At 45.4% G+C, this 23,350-nt stretch overlaps 1 protein-coding gene across 1 annotated transcript; it reads right to left on the bottom strand.

Annotated features, from left to right (window-relative positions):
* Nucleotides 1–21,827: 21,827 nt before the first annotated feature.
* On the bottom strand, nt 21,828–23,260 carry LOC146757610 (rho GTPase-activating protein 32-like). Its single transcript, XM_085520698.1, has 2 exons — nt 23,116–23,260; nt 21,828–22,796 (listed from the first exon to the last, which is right to left on the bottom strand). The coding sequence occupies exons 1-2, from the start codon at nt 23,258–23,260 to the stop codon at nt 22,372–22,374; spliced, it is 570 nt and encodes a 189-aa protein (XP_085376824.1). The 3' UTR covers nt 21,828–22,371.
* Nucleotides 23,261–23,350: the final 90 nt, after the last annotated feature.

Below are 23,350 nucleotides of genomic sequence, written 5' to 3'. Positions count from 1 at the left end.
GCAAGATCCTGGATCAAGCTTTCAGTGGAAGGGAAATGCCTGAAAGGATTGAGCAAAGTCCTGGCGAAAAATACCTGGGGTTCCTGTTGGTGGGAAGCTGAACATGAGCCAGCAGTGTGCTCTCACAGCACAGAAAGTTAACCATATCCTGGGCTGCATCAAAAGAAGCACGGCCAGCAGGGCAAAGGAGGCGATCCTGCCCCTCTACTCTGTGCTGATGAGGCCTCATCTGGAGTACTGCATCCAGATGCAGAGTCCTCAGTACAGGAGAGACATGGACCTGTTGGAGCATGGACAGGTCACTGATACATGCCATAGAACTGATTCAAGGGCTGGAACACCTCTCCTATGAGGACAGGCTGAAAGAGCTGGGGCTGTTCAGCCTGGAGTACAAAAGGCTCCACGGTGACCTGAGAGCAGCCATGAAATCCTTAACAGGGGAAAGTAGAAAGAAATACAAATAAAAGAGATTTCCATTAGGATATTTAGCAACACAGTCAGTAAAGGAAGTCAGTAAGGCACTGGTGATTTGCTACATACTACCAGAAGAAGAAATAAATATTACAATTCAATGGTAAATTCAGTTGTATTCACTTTTACTTCTTCATAGACTAAGATCTGAATACATAGAAAACCAAGAGAAAATTTATTACAGGGATTATAGCTCTTTCATTAAAAATGTCTGAAACTTAATAAAGAAAGTTAGCCAGGGATGGATTTATTGACCATATCAAATATGACCCCTGACTTCAATTCTTTGTGTTGCTTTTTACAAGGAAATGTTCTCTTGGCAGTGGGGTCAGCATATTTGGTGTTGAAAGATGCTGTAGAGCAAGGACTGACTCCACTCAGACATCAGGATGCCCAGGACAAGTAGGGTTCCCAAAAGGGGAAACTACAAGCTGCCATCAACATCTCAAAGTAAAATCTCTTGGAGAAGGCAGGTTTGTGCAGAGCCAGAAAGATCATGAGGCTGCAAACACTTTCAAGGCATATTATGGTAAAAGCGAAGTTCTCCAGCACATGTAGATACCAGGAGGAGAGAGAAGGGGGTCCATGCACTGTCACTGTCTTTCCTCTGATATTCTATATAGTTCCATAGCAAATTAAATTCTTTGGCAGGTGAATTGCTGTAATAACAGAAGTAAAATAATAAAAAAAGCCATCGCCTGGGCACAATGAGGCACACTGAGAAACAGTGAAGGGACAAGAAGGAGAGACCTCAGCTTCCTCTGTTGTGGGTCTTCAAAGTGCACCTGCAGCAGTCAGCTATTTTCCCTTATTATTTGGCTCTTTTCAAGATTTTCTTTGTGATACTGTTTTTATTTTTTTATTATTTTTATTTTTCTGTTTCCTAAGAGTCTCTACATGTTGTAGGTACTTCCCTCATCCAAAATTTCCTTTCTTCTTACGATAAAAGAATACAGATTATTCCCTCAATAATGGGAAAGGACAAATAGAAGCTGCTTCACCCCATCTGAGGTCAGGCTGTTTCCACACATAGGAAAATTGCAGGTAAGTGGAGGGGATTTTATCTAAGTGTAGGAACCAGGGGTGAAAATGTTGATTTTCTCCTCTATGAGAAGGGCAGAGCCAGCCATGCACACCCACAGAGCACAGAGCTTTTCATTGCTTCTTCATTTTTAAGTAAAATCATAGGGAAACTGTCAGACAATCAATGTGCAGAAGTGGTACAATCTCTTGAAAAGCCACTTACAGATCTGCAAAACTTGCAAATAACAATTTTCTGTTTATCCAATTGTTTTCCCATCTCCAGATAAGACCCCGTGCTCTGATCCATTTTTTGTGCGTGCATCAACAGATTTACAAAAAGAAACAAGTCAGCAACTGGCAATTTATTCAAGGTGTTGAAAGTATCAGACAGTTGGTAGATTAGAAAGCAAACTGATTCCTCCAGAATTTCTTGGGGGACTCTCAGGAAATGGGATCCAGTAGGAGCTGGTCTGAAGTGGGGACTACTCCATTTCTAAGGAACTGTACATCAATGAGGAACTAGTTCAATGCTTTCTCAATCAAAGAAAAACCTGACTTCAGTACACGTCTGACCAAATGCCCAAGCTGTACAAACCTAAGTCAAGGTGTGAATGCAACTCTCTGAAAGGAAATTTTGTCATTTATTTCATTTATTTCATTAGTAAACATGGAAGTTTGGTGGCCCTTCCAGGCAGGGGGGCTGGAGCTTCATGATCCTTGGGGTCCCTTCCAACCCGGGTCATTCTGTGATTCTGTGATTCATTTCTCTGCATTGACAAGACTATCTTCCTTGTGTAAGCAGAAAGAAGAGCTGCTGGAGAGGAGCTCTGCTGAGAGGGACCTGGGCGTCCTGGTGGACGACAGATTGACCATGAGCCAGCAGTGTGCCCTTGTAGCCAAAAAAGCCAGGGGTGGGTAAAAGATCTAACACACATCTCTATGATGGGGGTGGCCCAATCACAAGCAGTGCTGCGCTCAGTTGTTCTGCTTGCCTGCTCCTCGAGGAGTTAGGAGAAATCTATGCCTGTTGCGTGTTCGAGTGCGTGTGCAATGCCATGTGGAGGGCTTATCACAATAAAGATTGGCGGATTTGCTGCGTAGACCGGTCAGAACTCAGATCTGCGTTGTGCTTCCTGCGGCACCAAACGCCCAACAGTGGCAGTTCCGTGTATTGGCCAGCAGGTGGCAGCAGAGACCACGGAAAGGACGTCTGCGGGACAGACCCTGGGGATCCGTTCTCTTTTGATTATAGGGGAAATATATTGAAAGCTTCAGATTTCATTAATCTTTGTGGGAATCATATAATGTGCAACTCAGATCTACCTCTTCGTGCAGTGACTGCCTGTAAATTTGCTAGAGCCTGATATAATATGGCCTTGTGCTTTCCGCTAACTCACCTTCATTTCATTTTCATTAAATTTGCTTTGTAGTCAGATTTTGGTGTGTGGATATTTTAAAACAATCTAACTGACATTGGCAAAAAATTAAAAATAATAAAAAAATGCACGACAGCATCAATTGTATCAATTTTTATAGATAAGATAAAGAAGAGCAGTTTTCCTTAGTTTTCTGTGCCTCTTTACTTTCTTACCCTCTCCCCTTGTGTGAGAAACTCTCAAAGTCAAAGATTTCTAGTTAGGCAAAGATGGCAGCGATAGCAGCAGTGCTTATTCATTATTGCAATACTGCGCGCACATCCCCTGTTGGCAAGGGAGAAATTGCACACCAGTCAGTGACATTAATTCTGTTCTATGCCCTAAACCCAATGCAGGTGATGCTCTCATGGCTCTCATTGGTTGAGCATCTCAGGCTCACACGCTCCTCCAGACTGTTGCTAGGATTCATTTCCATAGAAGGTCAATTACCAACCTCTTGTTTTTAGGTTTGCCTTGTACTTTTCTGCGGACAGAGAAGGGCAATGTTTCCAACAGTCAGTACATTCATTCTGTGCTGTGCTGGGCTCTACCCACCCTGCGTATTTATCTTGTGCTTGTCTCAATTCTACCCATGTCAGAATGCCCCCAGTCTGAACTTAACTCTGTTCAGCAACTTTCTTGGTGGAAAAACTACTTATACAGCTGTTTTACAAGAGGGTTATACATTCAGTTAGGGCCTACACTATGTACTGAAAATACTGGAAACTTCCACTGCAAAAACACAATCTACCTCTCCCATCTGTGCAGCCTTGCAGACCCAGAGCACGCCAGGTTATTTCTGCTTTCATAGCATTTGCATGCTGTAGGGTGAGCAAAAGGTTCTGCTGCTTGATTCTTCTGCAAGAGCTGCCTACCGGCAAATGGTTGCAGGGATGGAGGATGTGACAGAAAGCATTTGTCTCCACAAGAGCAGAGTTACATTCAGTGCAGAGTGTGAGAGTCAGGTTGGTGTGGAAAAGCACTGACACGCTGGGGATGATGCAGTGCTCACATGTCTAACACTCACAGACATTACTGTCAGAAGGATGGTGCTGTGTTGTGCTTCTACCTTTGGCAGCCCCTGGAGAAATGCTGTGGCACACAGAACACCTTTGTATTGCACTGACTGCTGCCATGCAGCATGGATTTAACACACCAAATCCAGAGGAGCATGACTGCATCTAACTGCCCTGAGAAAAACTACTGTAGCTGAAGAGATGAGGAGGCAGCTGCTCATCTGCAGAACAAGCTGTACTGCCAGACATTGGGTCAGGTGAGCACCTCCTGCTGCAGCGTGATGATGACAGGGCTGGAGATGATCTGCAAAGCCAGCTTCAAAGTGGGAGACATGAGTCAACATGGCAGGAGGACAGAGGTGTTAGGGAGCAGCCAAGGCATCAAAGAGTATCAAAAGGCTTTGAAAGGTATCACAAAGCGACAGCCAGGAAGACTGGGATTATCATGAGCAGCAACCTGGATGCTAGAGATTATTTGCTGCCATACAAAATGGTAGAGATCTTGCTGCTGACATCCCAAAGCCAGGCAAAATGGGAACCCAGAGCTCTGCCTGCACGAACCCCACAGCCATAGCATTGCAAGCTGAGCTGCCTTGCTGTTTGTTGCATTCATCCCAGTCCCTGTGAATGAAGACTCGGAATGCAGCCAAGGCGATGATTGAGCATGAGAGTGACTTTATTCAATAAAAGACAGGAGGGCTTGAGAGGTCAAGGGTGAAGATAGGACTCCTCTTGTCAAGATGAGAGTGGCTCAGAGCTGGTGCTGCTGCCTGGTGCCTGGGACTGGCAGCCTGACTCTAAGTCCCCATCTAAGATGCTCAGCTTCACCTCACTGATGCTGCCCTGCTCCTGCATGGTGGTGCTGCTGTTGGGGCACTCGGGCTGTGCTTGGGATGGGCAGCACTGCAAAGGCGCTGGGTCACAATCCAGGCAGGTGACTGCTGTGTCTGGCAGGCTCAGGTCAGGAGCTTCAGCAGAGCCAGGAGATATGAGAGCATGAACGTGGATGAGCCCCTTGTGTCCATCACTGTTACCATGTGGAAGGCTGTCATCCGAATTGCAGCGATTTGTGCTTAATAAGAACTCTCCATTGATGGAAACACACTGCACATCACTACTTGGTTTGGATCTTTGGGGTTGACAAGGGCTCGAATTATCTAGGAAGGCACAGAAACACAAGGGTTAGTGTCAAACGTTTGCAAGTTCAATCATGCAAGAGGTTGCTGATACTTGGTAATAGAGTGGCGGCAGGACGAAGCAAATAAGCTTGAAGCAACAGAGCCACTGTCTTGAAAGTGATCCTCGTGCAGGTCCGTAAGTTTTGACTCTGCCTGGACTTCATATGGGGCAGTATGACATCACAAAGGGGTGATATGATGTCACAAATGGGCATTATGACGTCACAAATAAGCATTATGATGTCACAAAGGGGCACTATAATGTCAAAAAGGGGCATTATGACATCACAAATAAGCATTATGACGTCACAAAGGGCATCATGACATCACAAAGGGGCATTGTGACGTCACAAAGGATCATTATGACGTCACAAAGAGGCATTATGACATCACAAAGGGGCATCGTGACGTCAGAAAGGGGCATCATGATGTCAGAAAGGAGCATTATGACATCACAAAGGGCATTATGACATCACAAAGAAGCATTATGACGTCACAAAGGGGCATTATGACATCACAAAGGGGTGTTACCATCACCCTGCGCCCAACTCCTCTCTCCCTCCTATTGGCTCCCTCTCCCACCAATCCCCGATCTCCCCTCCCCTTAGGCATTGAATTCTCTTCTCACTACCTCCTCCCAGTCCTCTCCTAGGAACAGAAACCATTCAGATTCTACAGCAAACTACAGCATCTGCACTGCAAGAGCACACTGAACCACCTGCAACAATGAAACATGGTTTTGGAGAGTGGGTTTGAAAACACACCTTTAGACAGCTGTCTCCCTGTAGCCAAAAGGAAACCAAGCAGCAAAAGAAGAGTCCAGCCTGAAACATGCCCATGCTACTAGCCCAGGTTTTTCACAGTCAATGCAGAATCCATCCTGTTCATGAGGTGACAAATGACCAGTGGGTCTCCCCTTGCTCCACCCCTTCTCCTTCAAAGCCAGAAAAACAAAGAAAAAACAAGCTTCTGTACAGCTGCCGTTATTTCTGACAGCGAGTGTAATCACAGAATCATAGAATGGCCCGGGCTGGAAGGGACCTCAAGGATCATGAAGATCAATCGCCTCCCTGTCCCTGCTGGCCATCCCCTCTTCTGATGGAGCCCAGGGGACCATTTGCTCTCTGAGCTGCAAGAGCACGCTGATGGCTCACGTTCTGTTTTTCATCCACCAGGACCCCCAGGTCCTTCTCTGCGGGGCTTCTCTTAAGGACTGCTCCTCCCAGGCTGTACAGATGCCTGGGATTCCTCCAGCCCAAGTGCAAAACCTTGCACTTTGCTGTGTTCAACCTCATTAGATTCACCTAGGCCAACCTCTCGGTTGAGCTCCCTCTGAATGGCATCTCTTCCTTCCACTGCATCAGCCCCACCACTCAGCAAACAGCAGAGGGTGCACTCCATTGCATCATTGGTGTCACTGATAACCATGTAAAAAAGCACTGGTCCCAAGACAGACTCCTGGATGACACCACTTGTTATTGGCCTCCACCTGGACACAGAACCATGAATCACCACCCTCTGTCTGTGGCCTTTCAACCAATCCCTTATCCACCAGGTGGTCCACCTGTCAAATCCACATCCCTCCAGTTTAGAGATAAGGATGTGGTGGAGGGCCATGTCAAAGATCTTGCTCAAGTCCAGGTCAATGAAATCTGTTACCTTCCTTTTGTCCACAAATGCAGTCACTCCATCATAGAAGGCCACCAGATTGGTTAGGCATGGCCTTCCCCTGCTAAAGCCACGCTGACTGTCTTGGATCACATGCTCATTCCTTATGTGATCAAGCATGTCTTTGAGGCAGATCTGTTCTTCACCATCTTCATCACAGTTCTACATTTGAATCAAATAATTGGTGTTGCTGTCACCAAGAAAACCTCTTTGTCTTCTACTCCTGCTGCACTTCTGTGCTTTCACCAGAAGCAAAGGGAGAGGCCACCTCCTAGATCCAAATTTTAAGAAACCAACACCCAATAGGTGTCATCTGAAGTAAAATAGGAGAGAAATTAAGATGACTCTTTTGCATCCAGCTTGGATCACTCCCTCACTCAGGCACACCACCATCAGATCAAGGAGATGCTGCCTTCAGCTTAGAGACTGTATGGGAAATCACAGCTTGAACCTCTGATTAATCAGCTGAGGCAAGTGTTGGGCCAGCTGCGGGAGCACAGGTGAGAGTAATCTAGCTGTGCTCCCAGAAGGGGTGGACCTCGACTGCACCTCTTCTGAGACCTCACCTCATTTAAACGCTGACCACCACTAAGGCAGAATCTCTTGGAGACTGCTCCCCAGTTGAGACTGCCTCAGCTTTCTGGTCAAGGCATCAACATTGGTCAGTTTTCCTTTGCTAATAATCTTTGACTATTTACCACCATCTTGGTTAACATCTTTTTACTAGCCACCCTTACAGAGACCATAAGGGTTTGGGCTTCCAAAATCTCAGCAAGCATTTGGATCAGACAGCTTCCTGCTGGGGAGCCCCCTGCATCACTGCTGCCTCCTCGTGTTCCGTACCCGCAGATGCTACAGAGCTCATTAGCATGGACTTCCTTCCTCCCCTCAGCAGCTGCTCCTGCACTCACCTTCATTCCTACTCAGATACCGGCCGCTTCCAGCACCAGCTGACCTGCAAGACACAGAAAGGAAAGGTGGGAGTCATGCAAACGCAGAAGCCTGAGGCTGCGTCACCACCTCGTATGGCAGCCTCGGGAAGTCAGCTGCAACTACATCCTTTGTCAGAATGGAAACAGGCACCGTCAATTAAGTGTGACCTCTGAACTCATTGCCACCATCAGAAATAGGCACTGAAATCGCTCACTTCACTGCAGCTGGTTACCTCCTGATTTTGGGTAAATGCGGACACTGTCTTGAGGGCTACCAGAAAAACAACATCAACTTCATTGTAGGTGGTTAAGCTTGGAAGCTGGACTTGAGCAAGAAAAGTTTCTCAGCTCAGAATCACAGAATTATCAAGGTTGGAGAAGACCTACAAAATCATCTGGTCCAACCATTACCAATACTTCCCGGATAAATCATACCTCTCAACACAACATCCAAACGTTTCTTGAGCACTCCCATGGTCGGTGACTCCATCACCTCCCTGGGCAGTGCTATCCAATGCCTGAATACCCTTTAGGGGAAGTAATATTTCCTAATGTCCAGCCTGAATCTTTCCTGGCACAGCTTAAAACCATTCCCTCTAGATCTATAACTGATCACACGAGAGAAGAGGCCAAACCCCAGCTCACTACAACCTCCCTTCAGGACGTTATAGAGAGTTATAAGGTCTCCCCTGAGCCTGCTCTTTTCCAAGCTGAACAATTCTAGTTCCCTCAGCAGCTCCTCGTAAGGTTTGTGCTCCAGACCCCTCACTACCTTCGTAGCTGAAGACGTTCCAGAACCGCAAGGTTTTCTTGCAGGGAGGGGCCCAAAACTGAATAGGTCAAACATCCTTCTCTCCATCATTGCTGTCGCGTGGAAGGCTGTCCTTGGAACTGCAGTGACTCATGCATCCTAACTGCACTCCATTGATGGAAGCACAACGTGCATCATTGCAACTTGCTGGTGGGTTCCTGTATTGGCAAGGGATCGATTCACCTGGAAAGAGTAGATACACAGCATTTAGCGTCAAACTTTCACTGTCCAAGGAGGCAAAGGCTTGGTGCTGCCTGTCAAGCAGGTTTCAAGCAGCTTGTGAGACTCATCTGGGAAAGACAGGAGTCAACCAAAGATGTCAGGCACGGGCTCGAATGCAGGAATACAGAAGGAGGTACAAGCCCACTGAAAGCATGAATTCTACCTGTGTTGCTGACAAGCAGTGTTTTGAAAGCTGGATTTGCACCCTTACCTGCCAGGACCACGACTTCTGCTTCAGAGGGCTCCCTGGCACTGCTCTGCAGTTGGTGTTTGGCCACAGGGGATGGTTTGCCCAGGCAGAAGCAGGAACGCCAACTGCCAGCTGGTGACTCTGCCCTCTTACTGGGAGAACTCAGTCTGGAGAGAAAACAGAGCATGCTGTCAGTCGTGGTGCAGGATGAGGGAAGAGCTGCACCGAGCCCTTGCCAATAGTTGCCTGTTCCCGCCACTGCCTGCTTTCTGCTGAAACACAGCCTAGAAACACCCTCTGTTTCAAACAGCAGAGGATGCTTCCATTCCTACAGCTCAGCCCTCAAGTCCTGCTGGCTACATTCCTCTCAATGATTTCAAGCAAGATTCGGAGCATGTGAGCAAAGGCTCCACAGCCGGACAGGAAAGGAGCTGGCAGGCGTAACTGCTTTCTGAGGAACCGTACAGTTATAAGGGAAGCTCAAAAGCATCCCTGACTCTTACGTTAACACCTCCTCGGCCTCAGCTCACTGCCACCTTTAATTTCTAGTGCCAGCAAGTCTGACCAACAGCTCTGCTTACAGGAGAAGCACAATTGGTTTCAGGCACATGGCCCTGAAATCTGGAAAACCCCAAGATTTCCATGTACAGCCAGCACAGAACAGGATAGACGCCAGCATGGCTTTCTGCATCTCGTGACTGCCTGCCCAACCAGGAAGGAAAGGCACCTTGTGTGGCTCCACTGAGGCCATAGGGCAAGTGTGTGTTAGTTGAATCCTCAAAGATATAATGGACAAAAAATAAACCAATAAAAATCATCCGAACAATGATGGTAGGGGCTGGAAAGGGAATTCCTCTTTCTTTATCTTTCAGATGGAAAATCAATGATTGCGTTGAAGTTCCTCAGGACAGCTGCAGGCCCTTCCTCCACTTGTATCTTGCTGCTCCGTGTTGCAACAGGAGAGCTGCTCTGGCCTCTCCTCTCAGCCTGTGCCGCCTGCACGGTGAGCAGCTTTGTGGATGGAGAGACCCACACAGACTTGGGCCCAGGCAGAGAACTGTGCCCTGCAAGGGAAAACCACAGCTAAGACAGAAAAGGAAGCAGCAGCACAGCCATCCCCATTCTGCATATCTCTCAGAATTGCTCATCCGAGCCACTGGAAGAAGAGGAGCTCAAAATAACCGTGTGCTCAGAGGTATGCTCGTGGCAAAGGACACAGCCACAATTAAGAGCAGCTCACTGTATCTTAAGAGGCAAACAAAAAGCCTAGAAAAACTAGGGGCCAGAGATCTCAGAAAGCATCACTGCCACACTTCAATCAAGTTTCACCTGCTTGCAAAACATCTTAAGAGCAGTGATGGTTTTCTCCATGTAAGGCTTGGACACTCTCAGGACCCATCAACAGGGCACCATATTCTAACCTAAGCCCAGAAGCCTGCTGTCTCCTCAACAGTAACAGAATTTTCAAAGGTCTTGGAGAAGCCCTGGATTGGATGAAGCTGTCAGATTTAGATCAAGCTAATGGAGGAAGATGCTCACCTACTCCCTCTCCCATGGCTGGTGTGGATTTGGAGCAGAAAAGGACGTCTGTGTAAATAGTACTGTTGAAATATCAACTGGTAGAGCAGTGTTGCGCATTGTACAAATCACAGTTGGACATCCATGGACAGCTGATGATAAAAGTAATTGTAGGGGAAGAGCTGGATGAAATATTGTTAAAAACAAATAATCATTTTAGCTGCACGTTTGTAAGCATTTCTTTTCATCCTTCTCAAAACAGTTTCATGGCAGAATAAAGAGGACACGTTCACACAGACATTTCCACAGCCAGATTAGGGAATAATCAAAGAATATCAACCAAAATGTGTTTCCTACCAGTTACATGAATCTTGAAGGTGAGTTTCTAGCCAGCAGCCTCGCAGCTGTACTCCCCTTTGTTGCAGTAATTCATTCCTGGATGTAAATCACATGTAGAAAATTGTTGCTATGATACTAGATGACCAAGAAAGTCCTATAGCCAAAATGTTTTGCACCAGAGAGGCTGTCAGTTGATCCTCCAAATGCAAGACACACCAAATGAAGCGTTCCTTTATCTCTGGGATTCCAAGCATTTTCTCACCTCTGACTTTCACTTGGAATGTTGCTTTGTCATCTTTTGTTTCACAGCTGTAGTTCCCTTGGTCTTTCAGGGTCACATTTTTGACCATGAGCTTGCGGTGCGTCCCCTGGGAGATGATGGTTGTCCTCTGGTCCTGCTTCACCTCTGTTTCATCTTTCTTCCATACGACAGCTCCGCTTGCAGCTGACACCTCACACACCAGCTCCAGGTCTTCAGAAGGACTGACTGATATTTCTGAAGTGGTTTTGGGTTTGCTGACAACATTAATGGCTTCATCTGAAGAAAAAAAGAGAAAGTGGTTTACATCCTGACTCAGGCTTATTCAGCACAGCATGAAGATACAGTTAGAACTGATTGTAATGTCTCTGCTCATTACATTTGGGTGATTGAGTTTCAACCCTGGAGGTACTCACATAAAAACGTGTGCTTGATTCTCCTGTGTAAGGAAAGAGTAAGTTCTATGCAGACAGTTCTTATTTCTTTTAATCAATTCTGTATTCTGCACGTGTTCTTCTGAAGCTAAAATGAAGGCAGCTAAGTAACGTGTTTGCAATACATGAACAAACCTATTCAACACCTTGTCTCTAAGCTAACAAGCAGCGTTTGAAGAGCACATCAGTATTTCATGCCCTTCATTCCATCCAGACAGAACCTGCCTGAGGAGCAAGCTGATGGCTGTCAGCTACAGGCAGACCTAGCTTAGCATTGCATTTCTTAGAGCAACAACTGTTGCTTTCAGTCACTGAATATACCAAGGCCAATTGCTATGCCAGGCACATTTATGGCATCAGTGAACAAATAATGCGTTAAAAATTGTAATAGACAGGAGTCATCTATTCTTGTAAAACTAGGTGACCAAAGAAGAACAGTCCCTCTAGAGTCAAGCTGTTTAGAACTAATAGCATCAATCAATGTCACGTAGATAGATTACTTCCCTGCCCTAAGACCATCTTGTGACCATTTGTTGCTCCTAATTAAGCCCTCTTGATGGCTTTTTTGTCTGAGCCATGTGACATTTTGTGATAGGAGTTACTGCTAGTGTTCCCTTCACCCTACACCAAAGTAGGAGGTATCCATTCTCAGGGAATCATGCAGGCTTCCTCTGGATTTGATGCTCAGAGACAGCCCCAGAACTTTTTAAATCTTAGCTTAACTCTCATCCAATAATGTTCATCAAACAGTGCAACTTGTCCTTTGGGGATGCCTTTGTTCTGCATCAACCAGTTCCAACGGAGTCTTCTCGGCTTGTTTTAGATCAGTTTTTTAACAGATAAAGCCAGGGTCTTTGAATTACAAAGTGAAATTGCAGAATGCATGATTCTCAACCCAACAGAACGGGAGGTGGGATGCAGGGTGAATACCTGAGCCAACACCACCTGCAAGCAATCCTTCAATATCTTAGGAATCTCTAGCCATCCCAAATCCAGTGTTGGGCTTGATCTATCATCTCTGCTGAGTTTTTAGCTAGCTGATGGTGAGCATCTTGGTGGAGATGGGTGAGCAGTCGGACTAGAGGGTCTTAATCAACCTTAAGGATCCTGTGATCAGAGGAACTTGAATGTGCTGTTAATGGTCACAAGAGCTGCACTGCAGCATGAGCATACACAGCGAAAGGTTTTCAGTTTCGGTTCATAAATGAGGACTGGGTTATGGAAAATAGGCTCAAGAAATAAACCAGAAAACAGATCTTAACGCCAGGTTCTGTGAATGCAGCCAGCTGAATTTCACAGATATTGAATTTCAATGACAATTTCTTGTGTTATTTTACCCTCCAGCTCCACCCTGAACAGGAACAGGTCAGTGACAAGCATTACTCCTCCAGGCTTGACCTGACAGTGCTTTACTTGTACTATGAGCCAATGCCAGGAAGAGCAGGAAAAGAGTTTCATCCACGTGCCTTCTCCTTCCTTAGTAAAACCAGTGTGAAAATGCAGCCACGTCAGGCTGAAGGAGACGTCTCAGATGTCCTGCCTGGATGCAGGAGCTCACGTGTCAGAGGATGTCTGGCACGTCAAGTCTCATGGCAGTGCAGTGCATGACAAACTGCAACAACACTTTCCTGTGGGCTCCTTTGGGCACGAGGCCCAGCGGGTGACACACCTCTGGCTGCAGCTCTTCAGAGCCTCCCAGCAGCCACGTGATGCCCATGGGAGAGACACAGCTGACCCGCACAGCAGATGATTTACCAGCTAGCTCTGATTTACAGCAAGAGAAGATACAAGTGGTGATGCTGAATGGTGAAATACTGCGAGTGTGTGGCATAGGTATAAGATTTGTGAGCCTGAGGATGTTCAAAGTCAGGATGGACAGGGCTCAGAGCACCTGATGGAGCTGCGGTGCCCCTGTTCATTGCAAGGGAGTCCAACTAGCTGACCCTTAAGGGTCTCTTCCCTATCTATGAGATACACAAAAGCTGATTCTGCAGTAACCAAGCTACCAACAGCAGCTGTTTGTCTTACAGCTTGCCAACACAGATTTTAAAATAACAGCATTGATTACTCATTTGATAGTCACATTACAGTGCAAAGCACATGGAAACATCCATCAGCTAATTCATTTAATTCTTTGGGCAGACCTGCCAGTATGAAATATTATGCTAACATGACAGAGAGAAGAAAAGCAAAATTAAGACTAGCTGACAAGCCGTGGCAGGAAGTTCTGCTCTCCATCAATTTAGTCCCATTATTCAATTCTGTTTGGAGATGTCTCCATGACTCTCTGGAGTTTGTTCTTTGAGAAGAAGCAATTAAGTAAGCTCTCCAATGCCAAAGTGCATACACTACTCTAGGCCTTTCTTGTTTCTCCATGGATCAACAAGGGTGACAAGCCAGCAGAATATGATGAAGAGCCTCATCATGCAAACTCATGCATTTTATCCCCCTCACAAATGCACTGACAACTTACAGCATCATCCATTGAGACGTTGTGAATTTTCAGGGTGTGTTTCTTCCCCACAATGTGCAGTTCCTATTTTTCACTGGCCTTGAGCTCCTTCCCATCCTTCATCCACTCCACAGTAGCGCCTGTGTCTGAAAGCTCAGCCTGCAGTTTGGCTTCCTCACGCAGCCGAGCGGAGATCTTTTCTACATCTTTGCTCTTATTGGTAAATCTCACTGCAGCACCTGTCAGGAGCAAAGGCCTCGTTAGTTCAATTGATATCAGGCTAACGTGGTCAATGTTTGCTGCAACATCTCTGAAAAAGTATCACCTTCTGTTCCTGCACTCATCATTGTGTCACTGCTGAGCAATTCAAGATATTTCATTTGGTCTTCTTGCCGGATTTACTAAGTAAAAATCAACCAAACATCTCCTTCTACTGATTAAGAATGCTCTAAACATGCTTCTGCAGAGGTTTCCACCCAATGACAAACAGGTCCTCCCATCATGAATGTTTATTTGTTCTATTTTGTCATGAAAAGCTGATTGATAGAGATATTATTGGAATGATTGCTCCCCTACTTCTAAACTATTCCAGTGCAATCAGAAAGGCTGTCTGAACCTGGAGCTGAAAATACTGCTCTATGGTGATGCAGTGGTAAACCTGGTGACTGAATGCACTGGCCAAGAGCTGTGAACTGCAGACATTCATCAGCTGGCATGAAGCAATCTGGTTCAGATACCAAGCAGCTGGGTAGACTGGCTTACCCTACACTCAGTGCTATCATGTTTAGGTCATTACCGGGACTCACATCAGTCCATGGGATGCAATTTCAGGTATTTGGTACAGGCAGTGAATGCCTGCAGCCCCAGTTCTAATCATCAGATCACAGCAACTATGCCTTGACTGGAAGAGGAAAGGAGAAGGATCAAAGCAAATACCTCTCACTCTCATCTTGCTGCTGACATCAACATTTTCGGCAACAAATTTCACTTCTGCTCCACCATCATTCTTGGTGATGTTCTTTATGATTAGGCTGTGAGTAGTTTGGGTTCTCTTGATGATGCAGGTCTCGCTTTCCTGTAAGACTTTACCACTGAGGTACCAAGTGCTGCAACACATTGTTGTAAGATCAGTAGTAAACATGGCATCCCCTCCAGGTACAGCTTCACCAGCTGTTAGGGGGGATTTCACAGCCAGGACTGGTTCTGAGGAAGAACAACATGGATGTCTTAATGCTCTTTAGATGCAAGTCTGGTATCTCATTTAGAGATGGAAGATTAAATCATAGGTACATTTCTACTTCTCCCTTTGCATGAGTGCTGGAAGAAGCACTTTTATTCTTAAGATCTGTTACAGAAAGTTCTGCCTCTTGCACATGTGAGATATCAAAAGATAAGGATATTCATGTCTCTCTCACAGAAACAGAACTTGTATCACTTTAGTGGTAGCTGGAGGTTGACAGGAGAACTAGTAATAAAGGAAAGCCTTTGGTGTGTTAATGCACTACTATCCTTAAAGTCAAATGAAACATCTTTAGGGAACCAACACAGCTGCTCAGCTCACACTGACCCATTTCCATTGGGGTTTTTGTGCTTACCAAGGTGCACGCTCCCTGGGAATTCCAGAGACGGGCTCTGTCCATGCGCATTGACTGCAGACACTCGGAACTGATCATCAGCCTCTTCAGACAGATTGCTCACCGTGAACTCTGGGACGGGGACATGAGACTCGTGGCACCTCACCCACATGAAGCCAGTTAGTTTATTGCCTTCCACAATGTAGCCATTGATTGGAATGGGGCGGTGCATCTTCGGAGGGGACCATGCCAGCGTCACTGAGGTTTCTGTTTAATTTTTCACCACGGGGTCAGCTGGGGGCTGGGTGGGAGGTTTTCTGGGAGCTGAACAGAAATAAAATTCAGAAATATTAGCATAAGGTTATGTAGGCTGGAAAAGACCTTCAAGATCAGCAGACTCAACTTTCAGCATGACCTACTGAGTCCCACCATTAACTACTGTGCTACCTGAGGACATACATGACAAGCTTATTCCTGCAGGTATTTGCATAGTGAATATATTCACCCTCTGGTTGCTTTGGAACATTTTAGAGGTTTAAATCCCATCAGACTTTTTCACTGTGTGCAGCCACTGATACAGGCAGGAGGCTGGGAATTACCTGATGGGCTCTAGTTACAGACTACTGACACAGTAAAGGATTGATTTCATTTCATTTTGGCCATCAGAAAGTTTGGAGTCTGGTTTAAGTCATCCATCTAGACTCCAATTATAATCATATGGAGAACAGCGCATTTAGGAGAACTCATCTCATCTTAATAAACCTGAATGAAATCACAGAATCATAGGATCACGGGAGAGCTTGTGTTTGAAGAAACCTTCAAGATCATCCAGTTCTAAACACCCTGCCATGGGCTGGCTGCCCACTAACCAGCTCAGGCTGCCCATCACCCATCCAACCTCGCCTTCAACACCAAGGACAGGCATCCACAGCTTCTCTGGGCAGCCTGAAATGGAAGCAATGAGCCACATGTTGAAGATACTCAAACATTCATGACTGTAGAGAGAGCCAAATACTCCATACATATTGCCTGCCTGGTCAATGGTATTAAAATGCCAACAACAGACTCATCCAGCTCATGGAAAATGGTGTGAACATGGCGTACAGGATTCTTCCAGCATCGAGTTAGATCTGCAAAGTGTAAAAATAGGAAATCTCAATGCAATGCAATTTTCCCTCATAACATAAATAGACACATAACTGTTTTGGGGTGCACTGTTACCAGCCTGTCAGTTGCTGTTGGTCAGTGCTAGATGCCAAAGGTCCCACTAACATAGCATGAAGCTGAAAGCTAGACGCTGGAATCAGATCTCCTGACCTTACCATCAGAAATCGAGATGTCATATTTTGCTCAGAGGTGCCTGCTTGTAGGAGGGACAGCTTCCGAGCTTTTTCTGCTCCAGGAACCAGCTCCAGCTTCAGGATTTAAACAGCAGTCAGAAATTAAACTGAGCTTTGTCACCTCCATCAAACAGAAGGAGTGGTACAGCTTTCCAAATAACTTAGAAACTGTCACAACAATCAGATGCCTACCTTTTCTTTTTGAACTTGTTAATACATAGAGCTTAATAGCATCAGAATGCCCCAAGCACTTCGGATAACACGACAGCTGTAAACCCTTCTTTAAGGATTCCTTTGTTTAACCACTGAGTAACTGTAATTCAGTGGTGCTGGTGGGAGAAGGGAAGTCCTAATCTTCCCAGATGGTGAATAGAGTTGATGTTCACATGCAGACTGGTGCTGCAGCACAGCCAGAAACCACTCATTTGGGAAACACAGCACCAAGAAAATAATGGGAATAGCTTCATAAAATCAGGCAGCTTCACCCAAATTTCATGTCAGGTCCATTATTCTTCCTATTTTCAGGAAGAAAGGTTTTCCCTTTTTCTTGTAGTTTTATTTTCTTTTCCTTTCATGCAAGCAGCTTTGTAGCTTAAAAAATTGTTTTCTAATCACCTCCTGGTGTGGACAAATCACACAGGTTTGACTCCATGTTTTACATAGTTACCATTTTATATTTGTTCCAGTATGGAACTGTACAACCATAGAATGGCCTGGGTTGAAAAGGATCTCAAAGATCATCCAGTTCCAACCCCCTGCTATGTGCAGGGTCGGCAACCACCAGACCAGGCTGCCCAGAGCCACAATCCAGCCTTTCCTCATAGGAGAGCTGCTCCAACCCTCTGATCATCACAGTGGCCCCTCCTCTGGACCCACCCCAACAGCACCACAACCTTATTGTCCACAGAAAGCATATAACCCTCATTCAATTGCCCTTCCACTCAGCTTAGAGCACTACTAAAACCAGCATCTTCACCTTAGCTCATCACACTGCTGCAGTTCCTTTTACAAGGATTTCACTGGCAAAAATTAAATCAAAGCCATCACAAGGGATTTAGCACAGTTACGTGTTACTGGCTACGAGAGCTGTCAGCACAGTCACCTGTCAGGCTTTGCTGCTGTTCTCTTTATGTAGAGGCACAACAAGGTTCAGACACCTCACAGTGCAATTCTCACTTGGACTGTAAAGAAAAAGGAGGCTTGAAAAGCAGCGTGTGGAAAACAAAGAAACAAGAATTAGAACAACAGTGGGGCCATGGCACTTGTAGGAATTGTTCTGCCTTTAACAGCAGAGCTTTTCAAGAAGTATGAGGGCATTGCAAACCAGACCAGTTTGGACAGATTAACAACTGCAAGTAGTGGGTTCCAAAATTCCAGACATGAAATCAAAGATAGAAAAACTCTTCACATTTTCATCTCTCAATTTTTCGTACATTGTGCATTACAGTGCAAACAAGTCTTCACATACAACTTGGAAGCTAAAGACAAGTCTGACAAAACAGACTGCACAAAAATGATGGATAATTAACAGAGCAAATTGCTCTTTCAAAAACAGAGTTTATGTCTTCTGGTCATAACACTTCAGAAGCCTCAGAGGCTTCTTCTCCTTTGTATATTTTCATTAATCTTAGATTTTGTTTTCATTCAATGTGACCTCACTAAACAAATATTGTCTAAGACCATGAGTATCACATAAATGTGCAGATCTCAAGCTGCTCACTTATCTAGTACCCTTGGCATGATGCTTTATTTTCCTCAGCTGATCATCTAGATTGTGCCTGTTGATTGTGCAACAACAGCCTGTTGGTCTCGATTACCTGTGAGAGGCTCTAACTTTGGCCAGGAAAAATCATTTGAGGACAAGTAATTCTCTTGGAATCAGTAAGGCAGTCTTCCCATTCTTTCTTACCAGCACCCATCTTACATGTTAATAAAGGCTTCTGGAAATCAGTTTGAAGATCAAGAAACAATTCAGTTCAAGCATATGCAATCACAGGATTTGTACGTCACCTGCAAAAGTCATTTTATTCTATCCACAATCTCATCCTACATGCAGTTCCTTAGAGGGTTCCTTAGGCACACCAACCCCATGCTCCTATTACAGACCCTTGCATAAGACAGGTGATATACCTACAAGATTATCTACAGCTTAGACTATGAAAACAGGGAGTCTAGCTAGAGAAAATTATCTACCTGTGCTTCTGAGCAATCTGTTAACCACTCTCACACAGTTCAGGCCAATCCAAACAAGATGCAATGACATGTCAGCCACAGAAACAGCTTGATTTTAAGGAGTTTGTTTGGACAAGCCCCTGTTGCATACGGTGGTCAAACATGCATTACTTGGGGGCACATTGTATTTGATTTAACAGATACTCTTACCCTTGGGTTTGCACAGAGTCCAAAGTCTATCAGCTTCAAATTGTCAATCAGCAGATTTTCCCGGTGGATGAGAAAGCAGTCAGGAATGATTTCCACCCAAATGCCCAAGGAAACATCTTTTCTCTTCTCTTCTTTCCTGCTGTGGACAGTGGTTCCCAGTCTACTCAAAGCTCGCTCGCTCTCGCTGTCTCAGAGATCTTCACTGACTGCTGGCAAGTTCCCATCTTCCAATATCCCAGGTGGGAAATACTAGCTTGTATCTGTTGGAAAGGACCTGGGGACTAGGAGGACAAGTGGTGAGAGACCACAGGCTGAATGCAAGCCAGCAGTGTGCTCTGACAGAAAAGAAGTACAACAAGATCATCAGCTGCATTAAAAAGCAGCACAACCAGACCAGGACAAGTCATTCCTGCTTCAACACTCATTGCACCACATCTACAATACTGTATCTGGTTTTTGGCCAGGAAGGATAACAACCTGAAACAAACTCTGTGGATGACCTCCAGCCTGCGCAGGGGGCTGAAGCTCCCACTCAGAGAAGAGAAGCTGGGGAGAATGATCTTTGTGACAGAAAATCCATTGGATGGGGCCAGAGGAATGCATCTCACCCCATACCCTCTGTACAGCCACCATTTGTTTAAAGGATCACTCTTCCTTGAGGCACAAAACTAGAGCAGGTTACACAACAGACTGACACCACAAGGGCTTCTCTCGAGATACAAACTGCAGCAAAGAGCATCACAAAAATGTGAAACCAACACTCAGATCAGATCTGTGTCTCTGCTCCGCTCATTAGGAGCATCATGTTTTACTCCCCTTTCAGAGGAAGATACTTCTTCAAGGATAACAAAATCCAGCTCAGCTACAGAACACAGTACCACATAGCAATAAATATCTAACATTTCCTGTAGGGAAAGAATCCTAAGCACAAGTTATTGTCTGAGTTTCAGCTGGGACTGAATTATCTTCTTCAGTGTCTGATATAATACTACGTTTTCATTCTAGAGAAACAATGGAGATAGCGCAGTGATGCTTACAGTTGCTGCCAGGCAGCGTTGTACAGAGCCACAGTCAATCTCAGCTGAGAGCCCAAGGAAGTGAGAAGGAACAGAACTAGGACAGCTGACTTAAACTGGCCAAAGGATATTCCATACTATATGACATATTGTGGAAGGAGTTTTGAAGGGGGTATAACTTCATGTAAATCTCTTCCACTACTAGGAGGCTAACTGGACACTGATTGGTAGGTGGTGAGCAATTGCTTTGGCATTCATCATAACTATTATCCTTTTCTCTATCTCAGTACATAATTCTATCTCAACCCATGAGTTCTACTTTGTGTTACTTCTCCCCCCTTCAGTTCTCTCCTGCAATCCACTGGAATGGAGTGGAGTACTGTAACTCTCTCTGCCAACAGAAAAATAAAAACACATTCATTATTATTTATGGAAGACTGACTGCAGTTCAGGCTCACTGGTTTGAGGTCTCTGGGCATAACCCTGACTGTGAACAGAAGCAATTGCTGAAACAGTCTGTCAAAAAAAGACTGGAGCTTCCTCTTCCAAAAGGCGGTCCTTAGAAACAATGCAATCAAACAGCTTCCCTGTAAGATAAGGTTATCTGAAAATGCATTTAGAGAGTATCAGAGAAAGATAAGTAAGAAAGACAGCACAGAAAGCAGAAACTATTTCTTACCTCTATGACTATAAATATTTCTTTGATGTCTCTCTTACGTGATCCAATGGGCAAACATGTTGATGACTTCAGTTCTTCATGGCATCAATTTCTGTTTTAGCATGAGGCAAGTCATCCTTAAGAGACCATAAAAGCAAGCGATGAAATCGCTAACTACTGTGACATACCAGGTACCACATCTGACTGCTGTGGAACAGAACAAGCACATATGGGACAGTACACAATTCAACATCAACTCAGCAATGACTGACATCACTCCCATAGAAATTCTGAAACAGAGCTGTGAAAAATGAAAAGTAAAACATTCAGCATTTTCATTGGCATTTTGGTAAAGTTGCTGTAATAATGTAACAATAATGTAATGTAATGTAATGATTTAATAACTTCCTCCATTTTAAAGCCAGAGAATTCTGCCCTCTGAACAACCAGCAACAAGATTTGTGGTGCTCTGTTAAACTTTTTCCAGCTCTACAGCATCTTTCAAAAGGCAATGGGACCAGTAGGCTGCATTCGTATGTACCATCCCACCTGCCCCCGTGTTCTTGAGAACTCCACAACTCCAACAGAAGATATTATCATATTTAAATGCCTTTTGGCTTACCCCTACAGTAACTTTCTCCATGATTTTTAGTGCAACTTTTTCACCAGTAAGAAGATGCCGCCCGAGTTTTACCTTGGCAAAACCACCTACAAATCAAAACACAGATGCTTAAAGTTGAGTGTGAATTCTTCTCTAATATAATATTACAATTTCCAACTAGTTTAAAAAACGAATTCCAAATTTATACAAATGAAACCTGACTTAGAGAACTGACAAGAGCTGTTAATCTATTCTCAGATTAATTCTAGAGTGGTGAGACAGACTGTTAGGCGTGCTGTTTCTCTACAAAGATGACACTTACCCGTTCCAACTGTTTCATGGAATTCCTAGTACTTGAGAATTTCCTCGTAGTCACTGACAGACATCCTGAATGTGCAAGAACTGAAGATCCTCCAAGCACGTGCAATGAGGAAGTGCCAGCAGTGTTCACATCCTACTTAGGACATATTCTTAGAGGCAGAAGGGACACTCGTGGCAGATCCAGCAATGCTCATCTTCTCACCAACGTGCATCCCCCTCTCACCCAGCAACAACAAAACACAGTGCATGAAGCTGGCTTCACTTAGGTTAACAATATGGAACATCCCTCAGGGCTTTGTGCCACAGAGCAGTAGCAGGGCTGGACTACAGCTTGAGGAAGCAGTGGAAGCCTTTCCCTGTATGGTTACAGTGTCCCTGCACGCACCCCACAGCCAGAGCGTTGCAAGCTGAGCTGTCTTGCTGTTTCTTGTACTCATCCCAATCTCTGCGAATGAAAACTCAGAATTCAGTCAAGGCGTTGATTGAGCACGAGCGTGCCTTTATTCAATAGGAAAAAGGAGGGGGTGTGAGGTCTGGAGGAAAGATGGGACTCATTCTCTGTTGTCTGACGAGAGTGTCTCAGAAGTCGTGCTGTTGCCCGGAGCCTGGGACTCTTGGCCTGATTCTACCTCCCCCTCCAAGATGTTTGGCTTCTCCTCTGTAATGCTGACCTGAGCCTGCATGGTTTTGCTGCTGTCGGGGCACTCGTGCTGTGCTTGGGCTGGGCTGTCCTCGAAAGGCACTCGGTTCAGGCTGGTGCCTGAGGAGTCTGGCAGGCTCAGGTCAGCAGCTTCAACAGGTATGGGATGAACGAGAGCTTCAACGATGATGGCATTCTTCTCTTTATAACTGATGTTATACGGAAGGCTTTCATCTGAACTGCAGCATCCTGTGCTTAGTTCTTCATTGATGGAATCACAGGATGCTGCATCGTAACATGCCTGGCGTCTTGGAGATATACAAGGGCTCGGGTCACCTAGGAAGGAGTAGACGCACAGCAGTTAGTGTCAAAGTTTCACAAGATGAATCATGAAACAGGTTCTTGACATTTGGCTATGCAGTGATGGTGGGCAGAAGCAAATAGGCTTCTAGCAACAGTGTCACTGTCTTGAAAGTGATCCTCGTGCAGGTCCAGCTCTTGTGTTGACAAGAGACTCATTTGGGAAAGACAGGGGTCAACTGAAGATGTCAGGCACAGGCTTGAATGCCAGAAGGATGTACAAGCCCACTGAAAGCATGAATTCTACCTGTGTTGCTGACAAGCAGTGATTTGAAAGCTGGATTTGCATGCTTACCTGCCAGGACCAAGACTTCAGCTTCAGAGGGCTCCCTGGCACTGCTCTGCAGTTGGCGTTTGGCCACAGGGGATGGTTTGCCCAGGCAGAAGCAGGAACGCCAACTGCAAGCTGCTGACTCTGCCCTCTTACTGGGAGAACTCATTCTGCAGAGAAAACAGAGCATGCTGTCAGTCGTGGCGCAGGGTGAGGGAAGAGCTGCACCGAACCCTTGCCAATAGTTGCCTGTTCCTGG

This window comes from Coturnix japonica, chromosome 20, assembly GCF_054131305.1.
Source record: "Coturnix japonica strain WE chromosome 20, WE-NBRP24, whole genome shotgun sequence".
Classification (NCBI taxonomy): domain Eukaryota; kingdom Metazoa; phylum Chordata; class Aves; order Galliformes; family Phasianidae; genus Coturnix; species Coturnix japonica.
This window is presented reverse-complemented; position numbering and strand designations above follow the sequence as displayed.

Excerpts from the sequence above, each read along its gene's own strand:
- LOC146757610 (XM_085520698.1), bottom strand. The coding sequence starts at position 23,260 with ATGAGTTCTCCCAGTAAGAGGGCAGAGTCAGCAGCTTGCAGTTGGCGT. Across the intron at positions 22,797-23,115 it reads TGAAGTCTTGGTCCTGGCAG|GTGACCCGAGCCCTTGTATA; the intron begins GTAAGCATGCAA and ends ACTCCTTCCTAG.